General features: G+C 40.1%; 1 protein-coding gene across 1 annotated transcript in view; it reads right to left on the reverse strand.

The window, feature by feature from the left end:
• The window catches only part of LOC126272470 (mitotic checkpoint serine/threonine-protein kinase BUB1-like), a 213,779-nt gene that overhangs the window by 96,483 nt on the left and 89,629 nt on the right, over positions 1–27,667 (reverse strand). Inside the window, exons 6-8 of the mRNA XM_049975348.1 lie at positions 22,920–23,074; positions 14,852–14,933; positions 141–201 (exon numbers count right to left, since the gene is read on the reverse strand). Coding sequence (XP_049831305.1) covers positions 141–201; positions 14,852–14,933; positions 22,920–23,074 — 298 coding nt within the window. The remainder of the gene's footprint in view (positions 1–140; positions 202–14,851; positions 14,934–22,919; positions 23,075–27,667) is intronic.

Here is a 27,667-nt window from a genome sequence, read left to right on the forward strand (position 1 = left end):
GCAAACATTAACTGAGGTAAAACAAACAGACACACAGACACACACACACACACACACACACACACACACACACACACACACACACACACACACACCTACATTTGTTAATAAGTATCAGAAGCAACAAAAAAATACTCTACCTCTGGGTCTCGTAGGCATGGATCTGGTTGCAGATTTCTATTACAGGATGCGAATGATTTTCTGAAATGGGAATTTTCATTCAGATAAACAGTATTTACATGAATTTTTTTTTTTCATATGTGCAAACAACATTTAATGAAGTCAATGCTATTTTGCACTTATTGTTAATTTATGTAAAGCAGCATTAATTAAAGCATTTGTTTGAATATAGGAGTGTTGTTATGCACTTGTGAATGCACATTACAAATCAGTATTTCTTGCACATGTACAGTATTGCAGAAGGGGAAAGTAATGTTAAGCGGGATTTAATCAACAGATCTTTCAAGCTATACTTTTCCGAAACTGACACAATTTTCAGTGATAGTCAGGATGTAAACCTGTATCTGTTTACTTTGTAACCTTCTTTTTTTGGCACAGCGGACATCTGTACTCTGCTATGTTATAACAGTTTATATACATGCAAACTACCTTTATGCACGTGTCGTATATCCAATAAAGAATGTGAACCAGGAAGAAGATTATTTCTAGAATTTTTACATGACAACCAAGAAAATTCAAAGAACTGTAAAATGTGCCACAAGCTAAAAATAGAGTAGCTAGGTCATTAACTACCCAACTTTCTACATTGCATCTAGGAACTGTTGAATATAGTGGTGTGGTAGTAGCTTTATTAGGTCTACAGCTAAAAGTAAGAAAACATGTTAATTTTTTGTAGTATTAAAATACTTTTGTAAATATTTAATGTGTTAAACCTAAAAGAAAGTTTTTTTGTTACCAAGTGCCTACACTACGCCAGAATATTACAGAAATCAAAGAAATATATGAGACAGAGGATCTTGAATTATTTCATGTCTTAAATGACATATTTGGCTTAGCAAAACATGAAACCCAACTTATGAGGGATTAGGAGGCTATATTGTAATGTATGTCTGGACACTTATAAAATAGGGTTGCCAAACCACAAAGCCCCCAAGAGATAATTTATGAGTTTCTACATTAAACAAAAGGTTTGTGTACAAAAGAAATGTCGAGTTACCTGAAACAATGAAAAATAACAACCCAATATTGGAGAAAAGTGGAATAGGATGGCCCATGAACCATGGACCTTGCCGTTTGTGGGATGGCTTGCATGCCTCACTGATACAGATGGGCGTATCATAGGTACAACCACAACAGAGGGGTATCTGTTGAGAGGACTAATGTGAAGCTATATATAATAACCCCACAAATGAAGCAACTGCTACAATCAGTTCCTGCTAATGCTATTTTCCAGGATTTGAACATGTGATCTCTTGCACTACAGTTCCATGCATGCACTACTCATTGCGCCACAGGACGCCTACAGATACACTCTCTCTGTTGAGTGTCTTCTACACACATAAGAAATCAGCACAAAGTTTTACCAAGAATTTTTGTTGTCATATCTCATAACTAATAGCCGACAATCTAGTTATAAAATAAGAACCCATTAGCAGAAATTCTGAAATTCCTTAATTTTGAGTGAGTAACAATCAATCAGAATAACAACAACATGAACCATATTTTTAACACAGGAAAATAGCCTACTGATTCACTGCTGCTAACACTGTTTCCACTTGTGGAATCAGTCCTGGTACACCTCTTGCTGGATCGCACAAAGCGCCGTCTGCAAATTTTCTTTTATCTCATATATTGCTGCAAATCTTCATCCTTTCAATAAGTTTTCAACACCAGAAATTAAAAAAAAGAGGTCGGCACGAGAGTACAGAGGGTCAGGCAACACAGTGATTTCATTTTTTGTACAACAGTCAAGCAGTAACAGTGACGAATGTGTGGATGCATTATTGACATCCCGCCTGAGAAACTGGCAGGAGGAATGTCATGGCCAGGTTGTTGACTTCATCAACAGCAGCTTATTGGCCGTCACCGCCAGCCATTCCTCATCTCAAAACTGCATGCACTTCTTGTCTAGTGCAGAAACAATAGCCTGCAAGGGAATAGGAAACTGTGCCACATCCTGTCCTCTGCAGGCCTCCTTGGCAGCCCGATCGGCCTGCTCATTTACCCATATCCCTACATCCAGCAGAATGACACCTGCTTACTCTGCCGTTGGACCAAGTACAGTTGGTTGTATATCAGCCAGACCAACTACTCAGCTGGGTGCAGGTACTGTAACAGTTGTAAGGCACTAAGGGAATTGGAGCATTTGAGAAACTGTTTGCCCTGAATATGACGCATCTGCTCCAGTGCCTTCAGGGTCACGTGGAGGTCCGCTGAGGAAACAGTATAGTCATCAGGAAGGCGAATCCTGGTGACATGGCTGGGGAAAAAAGACCGAGCAGCCAAGGGAATCCCCTTGTTTGGAGTCATCAGTATACATTACTGTGAAACCATAACACATATCTAAATTGTTAAAAAAACAGAGATTGTAACAATACCAGAGAAGGAAAGTTGCTACTCACCTTATAGCGGAGATGACGAGTCGCGATAGGCACAACAAAAAGATTCACAGAATTATAGCTTTCGGCCAGTAAGGCCTTTGTCAGCTGTACACACACACACACACACACACACACACACACACACACACACACACACACACAAATGCAGCTTGCACACAAGTCTGCAGTCTCAGAGAACTGAAACCACCCTGCATGCAGCAGCACCAGTGCATGATGGGAGTGGTGACTGGAAGGGGTTAAGGTGGAGGCTGGGGTGGGGAGGAGGGGGGGGGAGGAGGAGGAGGAGGAATAGTATGGTGGGAGTGGTGGACAGTGAAGTGTTGCAGTTGAGATGGAGGGCAGGAGAGAAGGTGTGGAGGGGGTAAGTAGTGGAAAAGATAGAAATAAAAGGAAATTAAAAGACTGGGTATGGTGGTGAAATGATGGCTGTGTAGTGCTGGAATGGAAACAGGGAGGGGCCTAGATGGGTGAGGACAGTGACTAGCGAAGGTTGAGGCCAGGAGGGTTACGGGAACGTAGGATGTATTGCAGGCATAGCCTAGCCACCAGTGGTCGTTGCATCTGCAATGACGAGCAGTCCCTCTCAAAATATACCGAGGGTCTCACTGAAATCTTCATTGACTGTAATTATCCTCCCATCCTTGTACAAAAACAAATCTCCCATGCCTTATCTTTCCAGTCTTCCACCACCTCCCAAAGTCCACAGTCTGGCAACAGAGGGGCATTCCCCTCAAAACTCAGTACCATCCGGAACTGAAGCAACTGAAATACATTCTCCACCAGGATTCCTATTACCTCTCATTGTGCCCTGAAATGAGAAATGTCCTGTCCACTATCCTTCTCACCCCCCCCTGCCATGGTATTCCACCGTCACTGAACCTACACAATATACTCGTCCATCCTTACACAACACCTGCTCCAAATCCCTTACCTCATGGCTAATTCCCCTGTAATAGACCTACATGCAAGACATGTCCCATACATCCTCCTACCACCACCTACTCCAGTCCGGTCACTAACATCACCTATCCCATCAAAGGCAGGGCTACCTATGAAAACAGTCATGTGATTTACAAGCTAAGCTGCAACTACTGTGCTTCATTCAATGTAGGCATGACAACCAACAAGCTGTCTGTCCACATGAATGGCCACCAACAAACTGTGGCCAAGAAACAAGTGGACCACCCTGTTGCTGATCACGCAGCCAAACATGATATCCCTCATCTCAATGACAGCTTCACAGCCTGTGCCATATGTATCCTTCCCACCAACACAAGCTTTTTTGAACTGCGCAGGTGGGAACTTTCCTTGCAATACATCCTACATTCCCGTTACATCTTACTACTTCGCTAGTCACTGTCCTCATCCTTCCAGCCCCCTCCCTGTTCCCACTCCAGCACTACACAGCCATAATTTCAACGCCATACCCAATCTTTTAATTTCTCTATTTTCCGCTATTTACCCCCTCCGCACCTTCTCTCCTGCCCTCCGTCTAAACTGCAACACTTCACTGTCCACTTCTCCCATCATACTATCCCTCTTCCTCCCTGCTTCAGCCTCCTCTTTACCCCCACCCAGTCGTCACTCTCATCATGCACTGGTGCTGCTGCTTGCGGAGTGGTTTCAGTTCTCTGAGACTGCAGACGTGTGTGCAAGTTGGGTTTGTGTGAGTGCGGGGGTGTGTGTGTGTGTGTGTGTGTGTGTGTGTGTGTGTGTTGCTGACAAAGGCCTTAATGACCGAAAGCTATAATTGTATGAATCTTTTTGCTGCGCCTATCACGACTCAGCATCTCCGCTATATGGTGAGTAGCAACTTTCCTTCTTTGGTATTGTTACATTCCATCCTGGATTTATCACTGTTTGAAAAAACAGAGATTGAAATCTGACGTGTGATCTTTCTTGAAATTCACCAAGTCTAAAACAAGTCTGAGCTCTGGAGAGGCCAAAGTGGAAATCTTGTTCTCACTGCGATGTAAAACATGAAGACCAGCCACACTCATCTCTAGAAGACAATACTGTGCAAGAATCCAATAGGGCCTCATTGTCTGTTGCTGGTTACGAAAAAGCTTTTCCAGTGGAGGCTGAGAAATGGTATGGTAGGCGAGTGTTTATGGTGTGGACAGTGTTTTATACGCCAGACGCACTGTAAGTAGGCCTGACGTGAAGTGGTGGTTCACCCGCCTCTGCACAGAGGCTTGTTTGAATTGCCCCAGTGGCCACCGAATCCCTTCCTGGTGCACTGTATCCAACATATTTAAATAAGAGAGTCTCACAGACATATACACCATGCACCCATAATCGATCCGAGATCACACAAATGCCCTGTAAAAACAGACCAGACAAGTCCCGTCTGCTCCCCATGTACTGTTGCTAAGACATTTAAAAATACTTAAAGCCTTAAGTGACCCATTTTTCAGGTCCTTAAGATGTGGTAACCACATAAGCTTAGACTCAAATATGGGGCCCAGAAACCTCACTGTCTCTTTAAAAGTAACGACAGTGTCCCTCATCCTCAACTCAGCAAAATTTAAAATGGAACAAGAACGGTTAAGAAGAACACACACAGACTTCTCGATGGAAAACTTAAGTCACGTTTCTGCACCCAATCACCCAAACATCGAAGAGTTAGTTGCTACTGATGTGCCGTCGTTGCGAGTCTTGAAGAAGAGCAAAACCAGAGAACTCATCCACAAACTAAGAACACTTGACAGGACTTTTCACTATGGATGTAACATGATTAATAGTTCTGGCAAAGATAGTAACACTTAAAATGCTACCTGAGGGACACCGTTCTCCTGTTCAAAGTTATCATACAGGATGTCACTGACTTGGTATATAAAATATCATGGCGAGTGGAACGACTGAATAAAAATGGGAAGACAACCACGAAAAACCCATACGTGAAGCTGCTCCAGGATAAGATGCCTCCAAGTAGTATTGTAGGCCTTCTTGATGTCAAAAAATATACCTACAAGGTGATTCCAGTGTAGGAAAGCCTGTTGGATAGCAGCATCCAGGAGGGCAAGGTTACTAAAGGTGGAGCGATACATCCTGAACCCACACTGAAAGAGACTAAGGAGTTGCCTGGATTCTATGATCCAGACAAGGCAGTGGTTGACCATCCATTTCTAGGTCTTCTCCATACAGCTAGTGAGGGCAACACTACAGTAACTACTAGGGCATGTATGGCCTTTCCCAGGTTTTAAAAGAGAAATTAAAATTGCCTCACACTACGAGTTGGGAAAGTGACCTGACGCCCAAACGGCATTAAAAAGTGCAAGGAAGATATTTTTGTTTCATCTTATGAGGTGCCACAGCATACTGTAATGGATCCTGGCATGACCAGGAGATGTATCACAAGCCACAGACAATGCAGAATCCAGCTCCCACATGGATAACGGATAGTTGTAATCTTCATCAGAGCTGGATCAGAAGTTCAAACTACAGCTTTCAGCAACCACTCTATGGCACTGGAAACCTGGATCCTGACTGGCTGTTGCAGTAACTGTGGCAAAATATGCCACCATAGTCTGGGCAATGTCTCACAGATTGGTTTGGAGAGTGCCGTTCCCCATTACAGCAGCCATGGGGCACCTGCCTCCTCTTCCAGAAATTCTCCTGATGGTCTACCACACAATGGAACTTTTAGCGGAATGTTTAATAGTGTTCAGGAACTGTTAACATGACATCTTCTTGCTCTCTCTAATAATTCAGCAACACTTTGCCCTCGCCACCTGAAATGCTGCAAGATTCTCTGCAACTGGCTGACACTTGGATCTATGCAGAGCCGCACGCCTGGTCCAGATTGCAGAGCAACTTTTGGCACTCAACCAACAGACAGGTGGCCTCTGTCCTGTGGAATGGGTGCTGCAGCGACGTGGTGGATTATTTTGGCAATACGATCCACCCATGCCTCAACATTTGCTCAATGTTCAAATTGAGTCAACTGGCTATAAAGTGTCCAGTTGGCTCTACCGAGTGCCCATTATGGCAGTTTCCTTTCGGATTCCACCACATCTGGCAGGTGAATCAATATCAGGACAAGATTACTTCCGTTCAAGTCATCAACCACTTCCCATTGAGCTGTGTGAGCAAGAGCTGGAGAGCAAAGTGAGAGATCTGTCCCACAGTTAGCAAGTATGTGCATGACGACATGAGAAGCCTCTAAATTGCTCTATCCCTGGGGCAGGTAGTTTCAGAGCCCCAAAGCACACTGTGAGCATTAAAATCACCATAGAGAATGAAGGGGCAGGGGTGCTGTGTAATAAGGTCGGTTAGGGTATCTTCATCAAGTACATCATGTGGGGGCAAGTAAAGGGAACATATTGTCAATGGATAATGCAAATTCACTGATGCAGCAACTGCTTGTAAAGTAGTCGTAAGTGAGAGAGAGAGAGACGAAGAGTGGTAGATCGTACTAACGAAAATACCTATGCCTCCTCTATCTCTCTCTCCACTCAGGTCGTCCTTTTTATGGAGTACATAGCCTCATAGTTCAGAGATGTACGACTGATGGAAATGAGTCACCTAGAGACACAGACACAGTGGTCTACCCTGAGATAAGAGAAGGAATTCCTCCACATGCGTCTTGAAACACTGCAAGTTCCACTGTAGGACGAGAGTCATTTCATCAATGTGGTTTTAATTTACCCCTGTCTTTGCACCATAAAGGTAAAGCACTTGTAGAGTGAGGTGGAGTGGAGGGGCTGCCTGGAGCCAAGGCATCTAACTTCATTATCTCCTCCTCTTCAGTCAGAAGTGAAAGAATGACCCTGAATGTCATAACCTTTCCCTGCATCCTGTCTCTATGAGGATGAGGGGGAAGGGGGCATTGAGAGGCACTCTGCTTGTCTTATTCCTTCTTGACACTCACTATGGAACTGTTGCTCGTCTTTTCTGTGGCGGTTGCTTGGATTACTTTATCCTTACTCGTTTTGCCTTGGCATATACACATGCAAATACAAATGGTGGTGGTGGATGGTTGTACACTGGATGACATCTGCATCAAAGAGTCAACCTCAGGAACAGGTCTGTGCACCACTGAAGCATAAGAAGTAAAGACGGGAGGTTTTGTCGCCTTATATTCCTTTTTGATTTCAACACAGGGTATCCACTTGGTGACTTAGTTATGGAATTTTTCATTCCTCTGCAAAAACAGGGCCGTCTCGGCTCCAGACTAGGTGGCTCTCAGAGCAGTTAATGCAGACTGCTGGAGATGGACAGTCAATCCCAGCTTCATGGACTGCCTTTCCACATTTCCGACAGGTCGCTTCACCCCCGTAACTCAGCTTTATATGACGAAAACACTGCCATTTGTAGCACCACATAGGGTTAAGTACGTAACAACTAACCCTAAGTCGGAGGAAACTTGCCATAATGTGGTCAAGCAATATTCGAAAATTAAAGGTCACAAGAAGGTGGTGCTCTTCTCAATTTCTCCATTATTCCTATGCATCCTTTGCACTATGTCCACTACCCCCCTTAAAGCTCAATGTTTTAAGTGCAGCTATGTCGATATCCATAATGTTCCAGCATGTGACCACACCCTTGCTAGAGTTAAGGGAGTTATGCAGTTCAACAGTTACATCACATTCACCCAATTTTTTAGTCTTTGTAAGTAGTTCCACCTGGTTTGTCCTGTTAGTCTCAACCAGTAGGGAACAATTCTGAAGCCTGTTAATAGACTTCATGCTTCCAGCAAGTCCTTCCAAGCCTTTATGGATGTAGAAGGGGGACACTTTTTCAAATGCCCCCCCCCCCCCCCCACTTCCTCTTAATGACCAAAAATACATTTTGATTTGTGACTTCTTGAGCCCTGTTACTATAATTTAACTGATGCAAATTAACAGGAGGATTGGGCATGAATACTTCCAGGTGGTATACCCTTCCACTGGGAGGAGGAGGAGAAGATGATTTTGAGGGTTCAATCTCGTTCCCACAAGCAGCTAGGGAAACAAGGGTGCACTCAGACACAGCCCCGCGTGCCTGAGTAAGACTTACGCAACTGAGGTGTGGTAGGCTCTTTCAGATGTTCCACCTCAACAGCCATGCATCACATCACTGCACAGCACACCCTGAGACTGAGGATTTTTCTTATAGAGGTTTTTTTCATGCCCAGAGCTTATGGTAACAGGAGACTGGGAGCACTTACCAGTCCCCAGCTCAGGAACCCCGGGGTCGTCAAGCTTGTACTCAAAAAATTAATGCTGAGCCCCTGAGGGTGCATGTTGTTGCATAATTGATTAACAGTTTGTCTCTGTGGCACAAATTCATGATGAACTAATGCTTCAAAGTCAAAGAGGATTATCAGCGTAGCTTTGACATTTCACCTGACCTGACGAGCTTTTTTCGATCTTGGAGAACCTTTCCCAACCCATTATGAAGATTGAACATTGGTGTTTAACATTATTGCCATAGACCCACGTCTCTCACCAGTTATGATTCTCGTAAGGAACATCTCATTCTCATTTGTGTGATCCAAAAGATCTTCACAGATTGCGAGACGAAGTTCTTTCTGGTCTTTACTCATGAGCCATGGGACAAACTTGGCAGCTACACGATGCATTCCTAGTAGCTCGTTAGTGTTTCATGACATGATCCAACTGAAATGTTACAGTCTTCTGCAATCTCTCGGACAGTCAGTCTTCCGTTGGCATGCACAATTTCATTGGTGTTCCTGAAATGAGCAACGTTGAAGGGTGTCCGCAATGAACTTTCTCCAGCCATTTTTAAACCGTGTGAAACATTGGTACAATGATTACAGCTTAAGCTCTCAGCATTGTAGGCTTCTTGGATCATTCGGTGTGTCTCCGTAAAGGTTTTCTTGAGTCTCACAGAAAATTTAATGCAGACGTGTTACTCCTCTATCTCTGCCACCCTGAAATTCGCAAACTGTGCGACAGAACATTCTACTCAATACAGCAGTGAACAATAACTTACAGATAATGATGAAACTTCTGACAGTTACACATTAAACACAGGCACGTGCATGGATGCCCATCGCATTTCAATCCAACACACAATTGGTGCAAAATTACAAACGTTTCAGAATTTTTTGAACAGGGCTCATATATTGCAGCAACACCCTCAAACAGAGATTTTCTGATTATTCCTAGTACTTCAGTCCTTTATTTATCACAAAGACAAGAGTAGACTAATTAAAGTGAGCACTGAGGCACTTGAGCTGGCAGCTGGAAAACAGCAATTATGCTGAAGTCAACAGGATGGCTGGCAAGTGGCAGAAAGTCTTATGTATGCATTGTTAGCTGAAACACGCAGAAAGGGTGCTTTGCTATCGTTGCACATTTCCGCTAATTTGACTGAGATAAACTCGCTTCGCTAGAGATAGAAGAATATTTTTTAGGGCTATACTCAATACAAAGTATCACAGCTAAGGCTCTGTTTGATATTATTATCGGCATTTTAAGACGATTTGACTTGCCTACATCTAACTGTAGAGACCAATGCTTTGACAGTTCAGCTAACATGGCCGGATTACATAATGATGTCCAGGAAAAATTTATGGAAATTGAGAAGTGAGCTATGTTTGTGCACTGCCTAGTACACTGTTTAAATCTAACACTACAAGATACTGTGAAAGCAGTTCCAGAATATAGAAATGCATTGAATGTTATGAAGGACTTAATACATTTTGTGAGAGATTCACCTAAAAGATTAGATCTTTTTGCTCACCCGAAGGCAGATGCCTCTACAAATTTGAAACCACTCTGTCCTACAAGGTGGGCTGTAAGATACTTGGCAATGTCTTCAGTTTTGTCCAACTATACAGAACTTCGGGATTTTTTCCTAAATGTTTCAAGAAATGAGGATTCAGGGACTGGGGCCAGAGCAAACGGCTTTTTGATTAATATGTAGACATATGATTTCTTTTTCATGTTATCACTTTTGCTAAAACTGTTTGGTCACACTGATACCGTAAATATAGCACTACAGAGGAAATCCCTACACTTAGAGGAGGCCAATAAGATGATTTTCACTCTTGTAACTTCTATTAAATTTATGAGAAACAATTTTGAATCATTCTGGGGTGAAGTAACTTCAAAATGTCAAGATATGGATGTTGATTCCCCAAAATTACCCGTAAAAGAAAAGTCCCTAAGAATTACAATGACTCCATCAATTCATCTGTAGAAACATTCACTGAAGTATGTGACAAATATAGAAGATTGTATTATGAAACAATGGATACATCCATCAGCTTCTTAGAATCATGGTTCAAAACTCAATCATTCATGTTTGTGAATCAAATTGAACAATTTCTTCTTGGTGATAACAAACATTCATTCGATATTCTATCTTTCTACAAATCAGATATAGACAAATAACACTTGCTTCTACACTGAAGCATGCTTCATGAGATTATCCAAAGTAGTGATTCTGCGAATATTAGTTTGTTGGTTGACATAGTGAAATACCTAAAACACAAAAACCACCTGTTTGACCTACTGCCTGAACTAGTGAAATTCATAAGTGTAGTGCTGACGATTCCGATAATGTTGTGCATCACTGAGCTATCGTTTTTTTGTCTGCGGAGGGTGAAAACGTATCTTCGTTCTATAATGAGACAGGATCGTCTTAATGCAATCGCCCTTCTCAATGCCCATAGAGATGAATCGATGAAACTCGACCTTGATGCCATATGTGACGAGTTCATATGCAGGAATGATCTGAGGAGGAGTACATTTGCCATCAAAAATTAAGGTATGTTTCTTCAACTTTATTTATGTATTTGTTTTGTACCACTACTGACCTATACTCCAACTGAAATGACATTGTGATTGACGTCTCAGCGAGTCGAGGGGTAGGGAATAGATGCCAGTCAATTTTAGTTTGCATGATTTGCAGCTGTTTGCATATTTCATTGTCTTCACAATCTCTTTTTGTTTCTTGAAAGTTGTTATGCTGTGAGTAGAATTTCCCAAGAATATGATGTCATAACTCAAAAGGGAAAGTACGCGTGCATAATACACCTCTCTCCTTCAGCACTTGTGTTGTTCCATATAATTCCCATTGCATAGGTCATTTTAGATAGCTTAGAATTTAAGTATGTGATGTGGGAATTCCATTTCAGATTGTCTTGTAAGTAAACAAAGCAATTTTGTTTCAGTGACACTTAATTTTTTGGTTTTCCAAATAAATATTTGGTTTTAATGGCTTTTTACTTTTGCTGTGTGTGGAATTTTATAGGGTCATTTTTTTTTAAGGTTTAATCAGTAGCTTATTCCTCACAAACCACTCTGAAATCGTTTTATTTGTGACTTCAGCATACTGCCTAAGAGCCTCCCTATTTCCACCAATACACTGGTGTCATCTGCAAATAGGACTGGTATATATATATATATATATATATATATATATATATATATATATATATATATATATATATATATATATATATATTTTTCAAGTCGGCACCTCTGCCACAGTAAAGAAACGTCTAAGGAAATATAGACTACTGCAAAACAGGTAAAAAACAAAGCTTAGGACTACAGATAGAGAGATGCAGAATAAAACAGGCTCAGTTGCAAAAAAAGTTATGCATAAAGCCTTCAATGACTATTATAGCAGTATACTGTCAAATAATCTTTCACAAATCCCAAAGAAATTCTGATCATATGAAAAGGCTGTTGGTGGCACCAAATTTAGTGTCTAATCCCTAGCAAATGAGACAGGAACTGAAACTGGGGGTAGCAATGCAAAAGCTGAAATGCTTAACTCTGTTTTCGAATGTTCCTTTACAAAGGAAAACACATGAGAATTGTCCCAATTTAATCCTCATACCACTGAAAACATGATTATTAGGGTCAGTGGCGCTGAAAAAAGTTGAAACTGTTAAAAATTGAACAATGCTCCAGGGCCCAATGGAATCCCTATCAGATTATGTACTGAATCTGCAACTGAATTAGCCCCCTCTTCTAACTATCATCTATCGTAGATCCCTTGAACAAAAAAACCATGCCCAGTTCTTGGAAAAAAGCACAGGTCACACCCATCTACAAGAAGGGTAGCAGAAGTGATCCAGAAAACTACCCAATTTGTTGTAGGATCTTAGAACATATTCTGAGTGCGATCATAATGAGGTGTCTTGAACAGCATGGATTCCAAAACATCAATTATGTGAAACACAGCTCCCATTTGTCTCACATGACATCCTGAAAGCTTTGCATCAAGGCAATCAGGTAGATGCGGTATTTCCAACAAACGTTTTACTCAGTACCACACCCATACTTATTGCCAAAAGTATGATCATATGGTGTATCAAGTGAAATTTGTGATTGGATTGATGACTTTTTGGTAGGGAGGATGCAACATGTTATCTTAGATGGAGAGTCATCAGCAGACGTAGAAATTACTTCAGGTGTGCCCCCAGGAAAGTGAGTTGGGACCCTTGCTGTTCATGCCATATGTTAATGACCTAGAGCACAATATTAGTAGTTACCTCCAACTTTTTGCAGATGATACAGTTAGCTAAAATGAAGTATTGTCTGAAAGAAGCTGTGTAAACTTGAAGTCAGATCTTGATAAGAGTGCATAATGGTGCAAGGAATGGCAACTTACTTAAAATGTCCAGAAATGTAAAACTGTGTATTTCACAAAACTAAAAAATGTAATATCCTATGACTATATCAAAATGGAATTTGCCAACTCACACCAATACCTGGGTGTAACACTTTGTAGAGATATGAAATGGACTGATCACATAGGCTGTCGTGTGTAAAGTGGGTGGTGGACTTCAGTTTATTGGTACACTACTGGGGTAATGCAGTCAGTTTACAAAGGAGTGCTTACAAATTTCTTGTGTGACCCATTCTAAAATATTGCTCAAATGTGTGGGATCCATATCAAATAGGACTAATAGAGAATATTACATGCATACAGAGAGGAGCAGCAAGAATGGCTGCAGATTTGCGTGATCGATAGGAGTGTCACACACATGCTAAAGAAACTGAAGTGACAGGCTCTTGACAACAGATGTAAACTATCCTGAGAAAATCTACTACCAAAGCTTCACAAGCAGGCTTTAAGTGCTGACTCCAGTAATATACTACAACCCCCTACATATCGCTCATATAGGGATCATGAGGACAAAATTAGAATAACTACAGCACACAAAGAGGCAAGAATAACTACAGCACACGTAGAGGCATTGCAAAAAATTTTCTCGCGCTCCGAGTAGAACAGGAAGAGACCCCAGCAATGTACAATGTTGAGTTGCGAGAACCAGCATTTGGGTTGATGACAGAAACAACATAGGTAAAAACCACTCACTGTACAAAATAAAGAATTAGTATTTCACGTAGGCTCGTGGGCATCCATTTAAGCAGACGGGAAGAAGAATTCTACTCGTACAGTACATTTATTCAGAGAGAAAATGTTTATCAACTATCCGTGTTATATGTAAACCCCTACCAAATATATGTTAAATGAAATCCATTTGAGTTTGAGAGTAATAATGATATTTACAAATACAATACAAGAGCAAAAATGATCCATGCTCCCATTTTGTGAATCTAATGACACAAGAAAGGTGAGATGTACACAACGATAAAATTGTAATAACCTATCAACAGAAACAGTCAATACACACTGTTGTCGCAGATATCCACGTGTTTAAGACAAAGAGTTTTATTTCACGGAGTATCAGTCTGCTCCACTATTCTGCTACCTTGGTATCACTCAGTTCATTCTGTAATGCTATCAGTTTGTCCATTTATTTTTTATATAGACAAGTTTATACAGGATTTATAAATGTGTGTGACAAATGAGAATTTATATAAATTTGTTTTCTCATGTAACATTTAAAACAGCCATATTACATTTCAAAGTGTACCATCTCGGTACAGAGTCGTGATGTAGAATTCCTGGGAATAGAAAGAAGGGTTTGATTGAAATGAGTTGTATGTGCCTGGAAGACTGAAAAATAAATTTTGTACTTAATGAAAGGCAAAAAATTAAAGAATTCTTAATTTGATTCTGAAATATCCCACCAACATATTGTATTTGAATTTAATGTGGAACCTGAAGTCTTGAAACTAGACAGCAATGTGACAACTACACTGAACAAATTGCAGATAAGTAATTGGTTGTTTTCAAACATTATGGAGAGTGCGGAAATTTTATTCACCACCATATGAACCCTACATAAATCAAAACATTACTTTTCATGGTCAGACGAGAAGCATAGGTTACCAATGGGGACATTGTAAAATGCAGATTAAAGTTACATCTTCTTGAGAAATCCTTCTCACCTCCCTCTGTGTTTCCTTCCTTTCTCATGTAGTTTACTGCACGTAGTTCCTCCAAACTATATTCCGTGTTGTCAGCATACACCTGTACACAACAAGTTTATTTGTTAAAGTTGGTTTGTTAGGGTTAAACGGACCAGACTACAAAGGCCATCGGTCCTCATTTGTTAAAGATAAAGCAAACCAACAAGAGAAAAAACAGACACTGGATGTAAAAGAAAGCTTAAAATATATTACGGCAATGCTGGGTAGCATACAAATAAAAGGAAAGACTGACAACAACCATACCTATATGGACACTACGTGCTGAATAGATACACAAACAGGGCTCTACTGACGAACATGCTTTCTTCTTAAAGTCAAATGCCTCAGAACTGTACATACTGCAATTATACTAAGTTTAGTGTATGAAACACAGCTTGTAAGTACATACGTAGTTTTCAAAGAGGAAGACTAAACTTTAACATTGTATTAATAATAAAAACATTACAGATGGAGCACAATGCCTGGTGAAGGAAATTAGCTGTATACTTTTCAAAGGAACAATCCCAGCATTTGGTGTAATTGATTATGAGGTACCATGGAAAACCTGCAACTGGATGAATGGATGGACGGGGATTTGAAATCCCACCTCCTGAATGCAAGCTCAGTGTGCTAACCAATATGCTACCTCACTCAGTCACTTTATGAAATGATGGCAAGATTAATGCTCTCATGCTCTCAAAGAGCAGAGGAACAGGGAGGTCAGTAATGCTTTACAGTGTGGCTAGGCCATAGTGACAGTCTGTAATTTGTTGATGGTCATCCTAACCAGAATGAATATTTGCTGTCACACAAAATTACAAGAATCTTCACTATGCAATTGCTGCCTTAATAAAGTAAAGGAGGTGATATTTTCTTAATACCATGAGGCATCTTTTGAACCCATTTTCAGAAGAAAAGAAGAGCCAGTTAGACAGGAGCTCCAAACGTTTTTTATATGTGTATAAAAATGAAAATTTAAAAAACAAACTGAAGTTCTGCTACGGAATGTTGTTGATATGATCAGTAAATGTAAAATGCTGTATAATTCAGTGGATTTCTCAAACTGTGACCCATACTGCCCACAGAGTTATTCCCCATTCATCTCTGCTCCTCACTTTCATTATCACATCACATCACCACAACACCACCAGGTGGCATTCAGTCTCACAGTGGGCAGATGTCGTAATATTTTGGCTCATAAACATGTCAAAATGTTGTCTAGCGTCACCATTTGTCCACAGTTCATCATTTCTATGCTTGTCCTTAGCAGTTGAAGCTGAAATCATATTGCTCAGCCTTCTCTGCCTGTCTCAGTATCATATTTCAACATACACAAAACTATATGCTGATGTTTATCCTGACTGCTTCTTGTGCATTAACTGTCTTCGCATTTCTCAGAATTGTGCTTATATTTCTTTGCAATGACTAAGTTCTAACTGATTTTGGTATACTGAAAAAAATATTGTTATCCTCTCAAAAGTGTAAAATAGCTAAGCAGGAATGGCTAGAGGACAAATGCAAGGCTGCAGAAGCACGCATAACCAGGAGAAAGATAGATGCCACCTATACCTTTAGGGAAAAGAATCCGTATGAATCATAAGAGATCAGACAGTAAGCCAGTACTAAGCAAATGGCAAGCTAAAATATGGAAGGAATATACAGAAGGACTAAACTAAACTTAACTTAACCCGAGGATGCCTCAAAAGGCCCAACAGTACTGACCGACCATTATGTCATCCTCAGCCAATAGATGTCACTGGTGGAGGGTCATGTGGTCAGTGCACTGCTCTTCCGACCGTGGTCAGTTTTCTTGACTGGAGTCGCTACTTCTCAATCAAGTAGCTCTTCAATTGACCTCTCAAGGGCTCAGCGCATCCTCATTGCCAACAGCTGATGGTTACCCATCCAAGTGCTAGCCGAACCTGATAGCACTTAACTTCAGTGGCCTGATGGAAAATGTTGTTATCACTGCAGCAAGGTTAAGACCCATAGTGCTTAGAGCCATTTGACTGCAGCAAGGTCGTTAACATACAGAAGTACTATACAAGGAAAGTGAATCTGAAGGCAAAATTATAGAAAGGGAAGAAGAAGCAAATGAAGATGGGATAGGAGATATTATACTATAAGAATCATTTAGCAGAGCTCTGGGAGATCTAAGCTTAAACAAAGCCCTGGAGTAAATGACATTCCGTTGGAAAAATCGAGATCCTTGGGTGAGGCAGCCACGACAAAATTATTCCACCGGGTGTGCAAGATACATGCGTGAGGCAAAATACCATCACATTTCAAGAAAAATTAAATATTTCCAATTCTGAAGAAGGCAATTGCTGAATTTATGAGTATTACCAGATATCTAGTTTAATAAGTCATGATTGAAAAATACTGGCATTAATTACTTACAGAAGAGTGGAGAGATTGGTAGAAGCTGACTTCGAGGAAGATCAGTTCGGATTTTGGAGAAATGTAAAAACATGAAAGATAATACTGTTGTTGTTGTTGTTGTTGTCTTCAGTCCTGAGACTGGTTTGATGCAGCTCTCCATGCTACTCTATCCTGTGCAAGCTTCTTCATCTCCCAGTACCTACTGCAACCTACATCTTTCTGAATCTGCTTAGTGTATTCATCTCTTGGTCTCCCGCTACGATTTTTACCCTCCACACTGCCCTCCAATACTAAATTGGTGATCCCTTGATGCCTCGGAACATGTCCTACCAACCGATCTCTTCTTCTGGTCAAGTTGTGCCACAAACTTCTCTTCTTCCCAATCCTATTCAATACTTCCTCATTAGTTATGTGATCTACCCATCTAATCTTCAGCATTCTTCTGTAGCACCACATTTTGAAAGCTTCTGTTCTCTTCTTGTCCAAAGTATTTATCGTCCATGTTTCACTTCCATACATGGCTACACTCCAAACAAATACTTTCAGAAACGACTTCCTGATACATAAATCTATATTCAATGTTAACAAATTTCTCTTCCTCAGAAACACTTTCCTTGCCATTGCCAGTCTACATTTTATATCCTCTATACTTCGACCATCATCAGTTATTTTGCTCCCCAAATAGCAAAACTCCGATAATACTGATGCTACAATTTATATTAGAACATATACTGAAGGAAAGCAAACATACATTTATGGGATTTCTACATTTAGAGAAAGTTTCTGGAATTGAAAAAAACTGACTGGGACACACTTGTTTAAAAATTCTAAAGGTAGCAATGGTAAAATAAAAAGCAGGGAATGAAATGCTATTTAAAACTTGTACATAATACAGATTGCAGTTACATAAGTCAAAGGACTTGACAGGGAAGCAGTGATTGAAAAGGGATTGACAGGGATTTACCCCATCCCCGGTGTTATTCAATACATACTTTGTGTATAAACAGTAAAGGGAACTCAGGAGAAATTTAGAAAAAGAATTAAAGCTTATAAAGAAGAAACAAAAACTTTGTGGTTTGTCAATGAAATGGCAATTTTGTCACAGATGGCGAAAGACTTGTTGAGTGTACTGAGCAGTGCCTTGAAATGAAGTTTTAAAGTGAACATCAACAAAAGTAAGCCAAGGTAATGGAATGCACTCATTAAATGAGTCAACTGTACCAGGAAATCTGACACTAAAAGTTGTAGCCGAGTTTTGCTACTGAGGTAACAAAATAAAAGGGTTGACCAGGAGACACTATTGTAGAGAAGTGCATGAATCCAGTCTTTGGACTAAAGACCACGAAAACAACAACAACCAAACAAACTGTGTCATTAGCTGCATCATTCACTCTTTATCTGAGTCATGTACATGTTCTGAGCACCATGCTGTTGTCACAATATTTATTTAGGTTGTTTTACATATGGAAAAAACAATGAGTCATGCAGAAAATGACTATTACTAGCGTATTATCTTATCAGTTCAGCCCTTGAAGAAACAGCCCATTGCATACAAAATAATCAGTTTCACAATGCTACAACACTCAAGTGAAAATTAATAGCCACAAGGAAATTCAGAGGATCAGTTAAGACTTACACCAGCCAAAGCATTATAACCACTATCTCCTGATGGAATGATCATGTGTATGTTATGCAAAAGTCACGTATTGTGGATGTAAATTTGATTAACATTGTGTAAAGACGTGAGAGGAATCTGCTGTTCAACTGACTGAAAAAGAGCAAACTGTAATGGTCTGGTAGCTGTTAATGATTATCATTCCATCCCATTGGATGTTCTTCTCTTATCGACATTAGTGCTTACCTAAAGAGAATAATTAACAGTGAAATCACAGAAGAACACACACACACACACACACACACACACACACACACACACACACACACACACACACACACACAAACTGCACATGAAACTATGATCTTTTACAGATTGAGGCATGACAGGTAAAAACAGATACAGCAGTTCATCAAGTAATAATTGTAAAAAATTATGTTATGATTCATTTAAATAATAATTATGTATATAGTATGGTATTTAAATTACTGATTCTATTGAATTGTTTCAATATTATCATGTGTGAAGTGACTTCCAGTCATTTGACCGCAGCTGATAGTTACACAATAGCTAATGTGTGCAAGAAGATGGAACTCCTTTATTGTGATGATCTACAAAGAATATTATCCAGGAAAAAAAAGGTTTGAACTAATTTCAAAGTAAAAGGCAGTCAATGTAATGCTTAACATATACTACAGACACTCAAGCTGACTCAACTATATGTGTAAGTATGTCAGTGCTATTGCTTTATGCAATACATAGTGATCTGCACTATGGGCATAGATGTGAAGATGGAGAGTAGTACCTGCAAGGATATCCTCACAGTTGCACCAGATATCAATTACTACATCAACATGAGTATCTACAGCCCCAACCACCAGAAGGACAGGTAGCAGAGCCCACAATATTCAGGGAGGATTGCATGGGCCAGTCAATGTCTCTGCCACCAAGGATACACTGGCTGACACGCAAAACTCCATCAAAAAGCTGTGTGTACTCAAATAGCCTTTATAGTTACTGCACCCAAATAATTACCATTGCTACAGACTTTGACTTGTTTTTGTGCCTTGCTTTGACTGGAGTTACATCCAATGTCCAACAATGACTTAGCTGACCTTTAACATGTATTGCTTGTTGTGTTTGTGATTGTCTTTTCAGAAAAAAATCATAACAACTGTGGTGATGTGCTTTGAACATTTCATGTGAACCAGCAACCTGCAAAATGGACACTATAGTGGAAGAGATTTTGAAACAACAGCAACAGCAGGCTGCAGCTGAAGTATGCCACCAACAACAAATGGAAACATTACAACTACAAACCAGCACATCTACAAGTGATGCTGAATGCTCAGAAAGCACAAGGTACTCCAGCATTGTCTCTATTCAGTGCGTACTGGGGTACGTGAGAGCTGTATCTGCAGATACTACAGCAACACTTTGAAGCTTTCGAAGTAACAGATACTTCTATGCAGTGTCCACCTTTTTTGTTGTGGTTTTCCAAGAAAGTAGTGAAATTGCTTAAGAAGTTGTGCCCAATAATGGACAACGAGAAGTTGATATGAACATCAGTCATAAAATCTACGCTAGGATTCAGGCAGAGTCAGAAGAGACACAACAAATCAGATCAAGAGTGAATTACCAATCTTCATGAGCATGACAACCAAAAAGCTGTCTGTCCACATGAATGGCCACTGACAAACTGTGGCCAAGAAACAAGTGGATCACCCTGTTGCTGAGCACGCTGCCAAACGTGACATCCTTCATTTCAAAGACTGCTTCACAGCCTGTGCCGTATGGAACCTTCCCACCAACACAAGATTTTCTGAATTGTGCAGGTGGGAACTTTCCCTACAATATATCCCATGTTCCCATAACCCCCCTGGCCTCAAACTTTTTTTAGTCATAGTCCTCTCCCATCCAGCCCCTTCTCTGGTCCCATTCTAGCACTACACAGCCCTCATTCCTCCATCGCACACAGTCTTTTTACCCCTCTCTTTTTCTGCTATCCCCTCCCCCTTCCTCACCTCTCCGTTCCCTCCGTCTAACCTCTCATGTGCACATAGCTGCCCTACCCCCTTTCCACCTCATCCCTCCGCACTCCCCAACAGCACGTCACTGTCCATTATACCTACCCTACTATCCCTCCTCCTCCCTGCCACAGCCTCCCCCTCACCTTCACCCTGTGGCCATTCCCATCATGTGCCAGTGCTGGTCCTGGCAGTGTGGCCTCAGTTGCCTGAGACTGCAGTCATGTGTGTGTGAGTTATGTTTGCGTGAGTGTGTATGCGCGTGTGTGTGTGTGCTGTCTAATTCTGAAGATGGCCTTATGGCCAAAAGTTAGTATTTGTGACAGTCTTTTTGTTGCACCTATCTGTGACTCAGCATCTCCACTATATGGTGAGTAGCCACTTTTCTTTTCACAATATTGTTACGTAGTATGACTTATCTTAGAAGACGGATTGAAAAAGTGTAACTTACAATTTTAGCATTTGCAGATATAGAGAAAGATTTGACAACATGGAGAGGAATATACACTTCAAAAATCTGAAGTTGCTGGGGATAAAGTACATGGACCAAAAGGTTAACTACAAATTCTATAGAAACCAGATTGTCGCTACAAGAGTTGAATGGCAGTTGTTTAGAAAGTGTGAGACAGGGTAGTAGTCCCTCCCCAGAGTTATTTCAGTCCATACAATGAGCAGACATAAAAAGAATACAAGGAAAAATTTGGAAAGAGAAAGTACAAGCAGACAAAATAAAAACTTTGTTTGCAAATTATATGGTAATTCTGTCAGACAACAGTTCAATTAGAAAATCAGTTGAACGGTATTGCTAGTGTGGATATGAGGTGAACATCAACAAAAGAAAGGCAAGAGTAATGGAATGTATTTGAATTAAATCAGGTGGTGATGTGGGAATTGGATTGGAAAAGTGACACTGAAATCAGCAGATGAGTTTTACTATTTGGGCAGCAAACTAACAGAAGAGGATGTAAAGGGTAAAGTTACAAGAACAGTTTTTCCAGAAAAGATAAATATTTAATACATACTATAAATCTAAGTATTTGGAAGTATTTTCTGAAAGTATTTGCCATGAGAGTAGTCTTGTACAGAAGTGAAATGGGTATGATAAACATTTCAGACAGGGAGCAGAGAATACAGCTTTTTGAAATGTGGTGCTACAGATGAATACTGAAAATTAGGTGGATATATTGGATAACTAATGAACAGGTATTTAAACGACTGGGGTGAAGAAAGAATTTTATCATACAACATGTCTAAAACAAAGGATTGTTCACAAGGACACATCCTGAGGCATGAAGGAACAGTCAGTTTGGTTATGCAGTGTGTCTGTGTGTGTGGGTGGGGGGGGGGGGGGGGGGTGCTCACTCGTCAGTGGGGGGTGGGGGAGGGGGTTCACTGGGTGTCTTAAAATTGTAGGATACCAAGACATGAATGACTACAGCAAGCAGGCTCAAGTGGATGTAGGTTGCTACAGTTATGCAGAGATGAATAGGCTTGCACAATATAGATTAGCAAGGTGTGGCACATCAAACCACTCTCTGGACTGAAAAGGACAACAACAACAGCAACAACAATAAAATCTTCTTACTGAATCATTCATTCAGTAATTTAGCTTCAGTGTTCAGACAGCCAGAGTAATTTTACATTTTGATACCCTAACTAATGACTGAAACATCTATGCGCCAAACACGAACTGACACATTCCCTACAGAGCACTTCACGTAAATGGTTTACTAATCTAATGTCCGAATTCATGAACGTGAGTCTGCAGATTAGATTAATACAAGCTGTATAACGGACACAATAAAGTTAACATAGGGAAAATCTCTCCACACACAAAGAGTTTTTATAAAATCAATAGTACAAAATTTTGCTGTTGCTATTTAAATATCTTTTTATACGCATATTCAACACTAATGTTACTCTGGTAACATTGGATTCAGAAATTTTTGATCAACATACTACAGTGAATAACCCATTTAATATAAAAATTACACATATGAATAAGAAATAAGACTGTGGTTACCTTTTCCTTTGGGTACCTTGGTCTCTGGGATGGGTTTGGCACTTCAAAAACTGCAACACGACAGTGAAAGCCATCTGTAGCCTTTGACTTGTAATCATTATGTGAATTTCCCAATGTAGTTCCATGAACTGGAGAGTATTTTCCACCACTCTGAACTGTAAATAAAACAAGTAACATAGTATTTCACTAATTCATATTACAGATTTAAAATCCTATGGAAATAAGGAGCAAGAATGGAAAATGGGAAGAGATGAAAGGATGAGGCAGGAGGTCCATCTGGGTAACTAGGCTACCACTCAATTATGAACCACACTATATGCCAATTAAAATTATTTTATGATTGATGGTTCAGTACATCAAGTGGTAGGAACCAACCGCTATCCAGCCACAGTTTATGCATGAGTGCCAGTTGCTGTATTGCCTGTTTTGTAGGTACGTACAGTGCACTGTGAATTGTAGCTGGGCGTGTGTGTGCTGTCAATTCCCCTCCCCCCTTTCCGCCGTCTTGCCAACGCAATTTGTCAATCATATAGTAATTTTAATTGGAGGATACCACTTGCCTTAAAAGATTTAGGATATCATGGAAACCTAAATCTGGCTGGCCAGAGAAGGATTTCAACACTGCTTCTTCCAAATGTGAGTTTGGGGCTCTTCCACACCACCTTTCCCAGTGTGTGAATGAATGAATCCATATACTCAACATGATTGCTCTACAAGCTCCAAACAAACTGTCAATAGCAAGCACTTGCTGGTAGCTTACCAAGCATGTGTGCTGTTTTTCACATATTTTCCATCTAAAAGGAGTTGAATAATCTGAACAACCAAATATGGTAGGTTCTAGGGACATCAGTGACAGTCTTGAATGTGTCAAAACTATGTGCTGAACTATTTGTACCGAGTCTTCAGAAAAACAGTACTGTAATTAACAAACATTGGCTGTTGGCCTTAAACCTCAATGACAACAGGACTTTATGAACTGACACTCTACCTTTATTTAAATTCTATATTTATTGTCAAATGTTAATGTTAATTAAAAAATACTGAATCAGAACTTTTAGTATAAAAACATTTTTAATTACTAATACATGAAAATGATTTAAAGTTTACAGACAAGTGAAATACCTAATTGTGATATGAAAAAATTATAATCCTCAATAACACGTTTTAATCTTCAGATATAAAAAAGTGTATTATTTTTATTTGATGTATCGCATTTTTGTAAAATTTATTTTGAACACACTCACTTTCATGCAACTGGTAGTTGAAAACATTATTATTCAGCATTTGTTATTTAAATGCCAGTTACAGAATCTCAGATAATAAACTGACAATAAAATTAAAAAAAGTGTTACTTACATGTAAGTGGTCAGATATCTACTGTTCGTAGACCACACATCAAGACAAAAATCAAAATATTGGAAAAATGCTGAGGCATGTTCCAGCCAGTGTTGTCAAACCACTTATGATGAGCATGAACAGTCTGCACCTGTCAGTAATGTTTAAATTAACCTGAATGCTTTCTATAATGCCTATTCACATACACGTTATAATTGTAACTGGTAATTTGTAGCTTTACAATGTGTGACAGTGTTGCTTTTAATTAATGCATATTCTAATACAGAGATATGTAAACAGGAAGAATAAGGCGCCACTGTCAGCAACGCCTATACACGACAAAAAGCATCTGGCACAATTGTTCGATCAGTTACTGCTGCTACATTGGCAAGTAATGAAGATTTAAGTGAGTGTGAATGTGGTGTTATAGTCAGCACACAAGCAATCGGACACAGCATCTCCGAGGTAGGGGTGAAGTGGGGATTTTCCCTTATGACCATTTTACAAGTGCACCGTAAACAACAGGAATCCAGTAAAGCCTCGAAAATCCAACATCACTGCGGCCAGAAAAAGATCCTGCAGGAATGGGACCACTGAAGTGACAAAAGTGCAACCCATCCACAAATTGCTGCAGGTTTCAAAGCTGGGCCATCAACAAGTGTCGGTGTGCGAACCATTCAATGAAACATCATCCATATGGGTTTTGGAGCCAAAGGCTCACTCATGTACCCTTGATGACTGCACAACACAAAGCTCATGCCTTGCCTGCACTTGTCAACACTGATATTGGACTGTTGATGACTGGAAACATGTTGCCCGATTGGACGAGCCACATTTCAAATTATATTGAGCAGATGGATGTGAATGGGTATGGAGACAACCTCATGAATCCATGGACCCTGCATGTCAGCAGCAGACTGTTCAAGCTGGTGGAGACACTGTAATGGTGTGAGGCACGTGCAGTTGGAGTGATGTGGGATCCCTGATACATCTAGATACAACTCTGACAGGGACATGTACTTAAGCATCCTGTCTGATAACCTGCATCCATTCATGCCCAGTGTGCTACGTGACAGACTTGGGCAATTCCAGCAGGACAATGCGACACTCTGGACGTCGAGAATGAGAATTGCTACAGAGTGACTCCAGGAACATTTTTCTGAGTTTTAACACTTCCATTGATCACCAAACTCCCCAGTGATGAACATCATTGAGCATATCTGGGATGCCTTGCAACATGCTGTTCAGAAGAGATCTCCACCCCCTCATACTCATACGGATTTCTGGGCAGCCCTGCAGGATTCATGGTGGCAGTTCCCTCCAGCACTACTTCAGACACTAGTCGAGTCCATGCCATGCCATGTTGTGTTGTGGCACTTCTGTGTGCTTGTGGAGGCCCTACACAATATTAGGTAGGTGTATCAGTTTCCTTGGCTCTTCAGTGTAGTTGTGTTCAGTGACGACACAGCTAATTCGTCTGCATGTCTGTGGAAAAGTGGATCAGTACAAGCTACGTCCAGCCACTGCTGACTGCAATATGGCTTCAAACTTTTATATGAAAGTTGTCAAAAGTTTGACTGATATACAATGTGGTCAGAAACAGTCTGAAAAGCTTGTAAGAGTCTTGCAGGGGAAGTTGTGCTGAGAAATAATTGTTCAGTTTCGAAAAAGACGCATTCCACATTTTAACTGGTAATGAGCATTTGAGCAAATTGTAACTCACAGACTCACAGATGTCTGTGCACTGCTGCATTTTAGCGTGTGCAAGAACCTGAATTTGTGAATGCAACAACCTTATTGGCTAATTTCAACGCTAAATAACTCGGAAATGGTGTAACACTCTTAAAAGCTTCTCAGATTGTTTGGGACTACTCTGTACATTGGGTACTATAACCATCACAAAATATTTGGCCTAAGAATCCACACCTGATATGGTACCTTTTACGAACCAGTTCTGTCCTGCAACATTCACCGTGTATGTAATGTCTTTGCACGGGAATCTCAGAATATCAATAGGCCCAAGACATCACTGACATGCGTTTCATGCACAGGCAATATTTTAGTCAGTTCCTGCGTGGAAACTAACAGCAAAATACCATCATCATCACTATGCACTAAGGTTCATAAACCATTTGATAACAGCTCTATCGGTATGCCATGGTATGTGATTTATATTAAAAGATGAGATTCAGGTTTACTGTTCAGTATGAAAATGCTATATACGCTTTCACTGATCAAATATTAAATGCTCTGAATAACCGGACATCACCCATTGGTATTTTTTGTGATCTCTCAAAGGCCCTTGACTGTGTAAATCATGGAATTCTTTTAGATAAGCTAAATCATTATGGTTTGAGGGGGGCAGTGCACAAATGGTTTAATTCATACTTAACTGGAAGAAGGCAGAAAGTTGAAATAAGTGGTTCATGTAATGTTAATACAACAGCTGATTCCTCAAACTGGGGAGCTATCAAGCACGGGGTCCCACAGGGTTCGGTCTTAGGTCCTTTACTGTTCTTGATATACATTAATGACTTACCATTCCATATTGATGAAGATGCAAAGTTAGTTCTTTTTGCTGATGATACAAGTATAGTAATAACATCAAAAAACCAAGAACTAAGTGATGTAATTGTAAATGATGTTTTTCACAAAATTATTAAGTGGTTCTCAGCAAACGGACTCTTTAAATTTTGATAAAACACAGTATATACAGTTCCGTACAGTAAATGGCACAGCTACAGTAATAAATATAGACTTTGAACAGAAGTCTGTAGCTAAGATAGAATTTTCAAAATTTTTAGGTGTGTCCATTGATGAGAGGTTAAACGGGAAGCAACACATTGATGGTCTGCTGAAACGTCTGAGTTCGGCTACGTATGCTATTAGGGTTATTGCAAATTTTGGTGATAATCTCAGTAAATTAGCTTACTACGCCTACTTTCATTCACTGCTTTCGTATGGTATCATATTCTGGGGTAATTCATTGTTGAGTAGAAAAGTATTCATTGCTCAAAAATGTGTAATCAGAATAATTGCTGGAGCCCACCCACGGTCATCTTGCAGACATCTATTTAAGGATCTCGGGATCCTCACAGTAACCTCACAGTATATATATTCACTTATGAAATTTGTTGTTAATAATCCAGCCCAGTTCAAAAGTAATAGCAGTGTGCATAGCTATAACACCAGGAGAAAGGATGATCTTCACTATGCAGGGTTAAATCTGACTTTGGGGGTAAATTATGCTGCCACAAAAGTCTTTGGTCACCTACCAAACAGCATCAAAAGCCTGACAGATAGTCAACCAACATTTAAAAATAAATTAAGGGAGGGAAAAAAAACTAACTTAAGCATTAGTGTCATGCAATATTTTGTGTAATGTAATATCTTGTACAGGCATCTTTCATTAA

Source organism: Schistocerca gregaria, chromosome 5 (assembly GCF_023897955.1).
Source record: "Schistocerca gregaria isolate iqSchGreg1 chromosome 5, iqSchGreg1.2, whole genome shotgun sequence".
Taxonomy (NCBI): domain Eukaryota; kingdom Metazoa; phylum Arthropoda; class Insecta; order Orthoptera; family Acrididae; genus Schistocerca; species Schistocerca gregaria.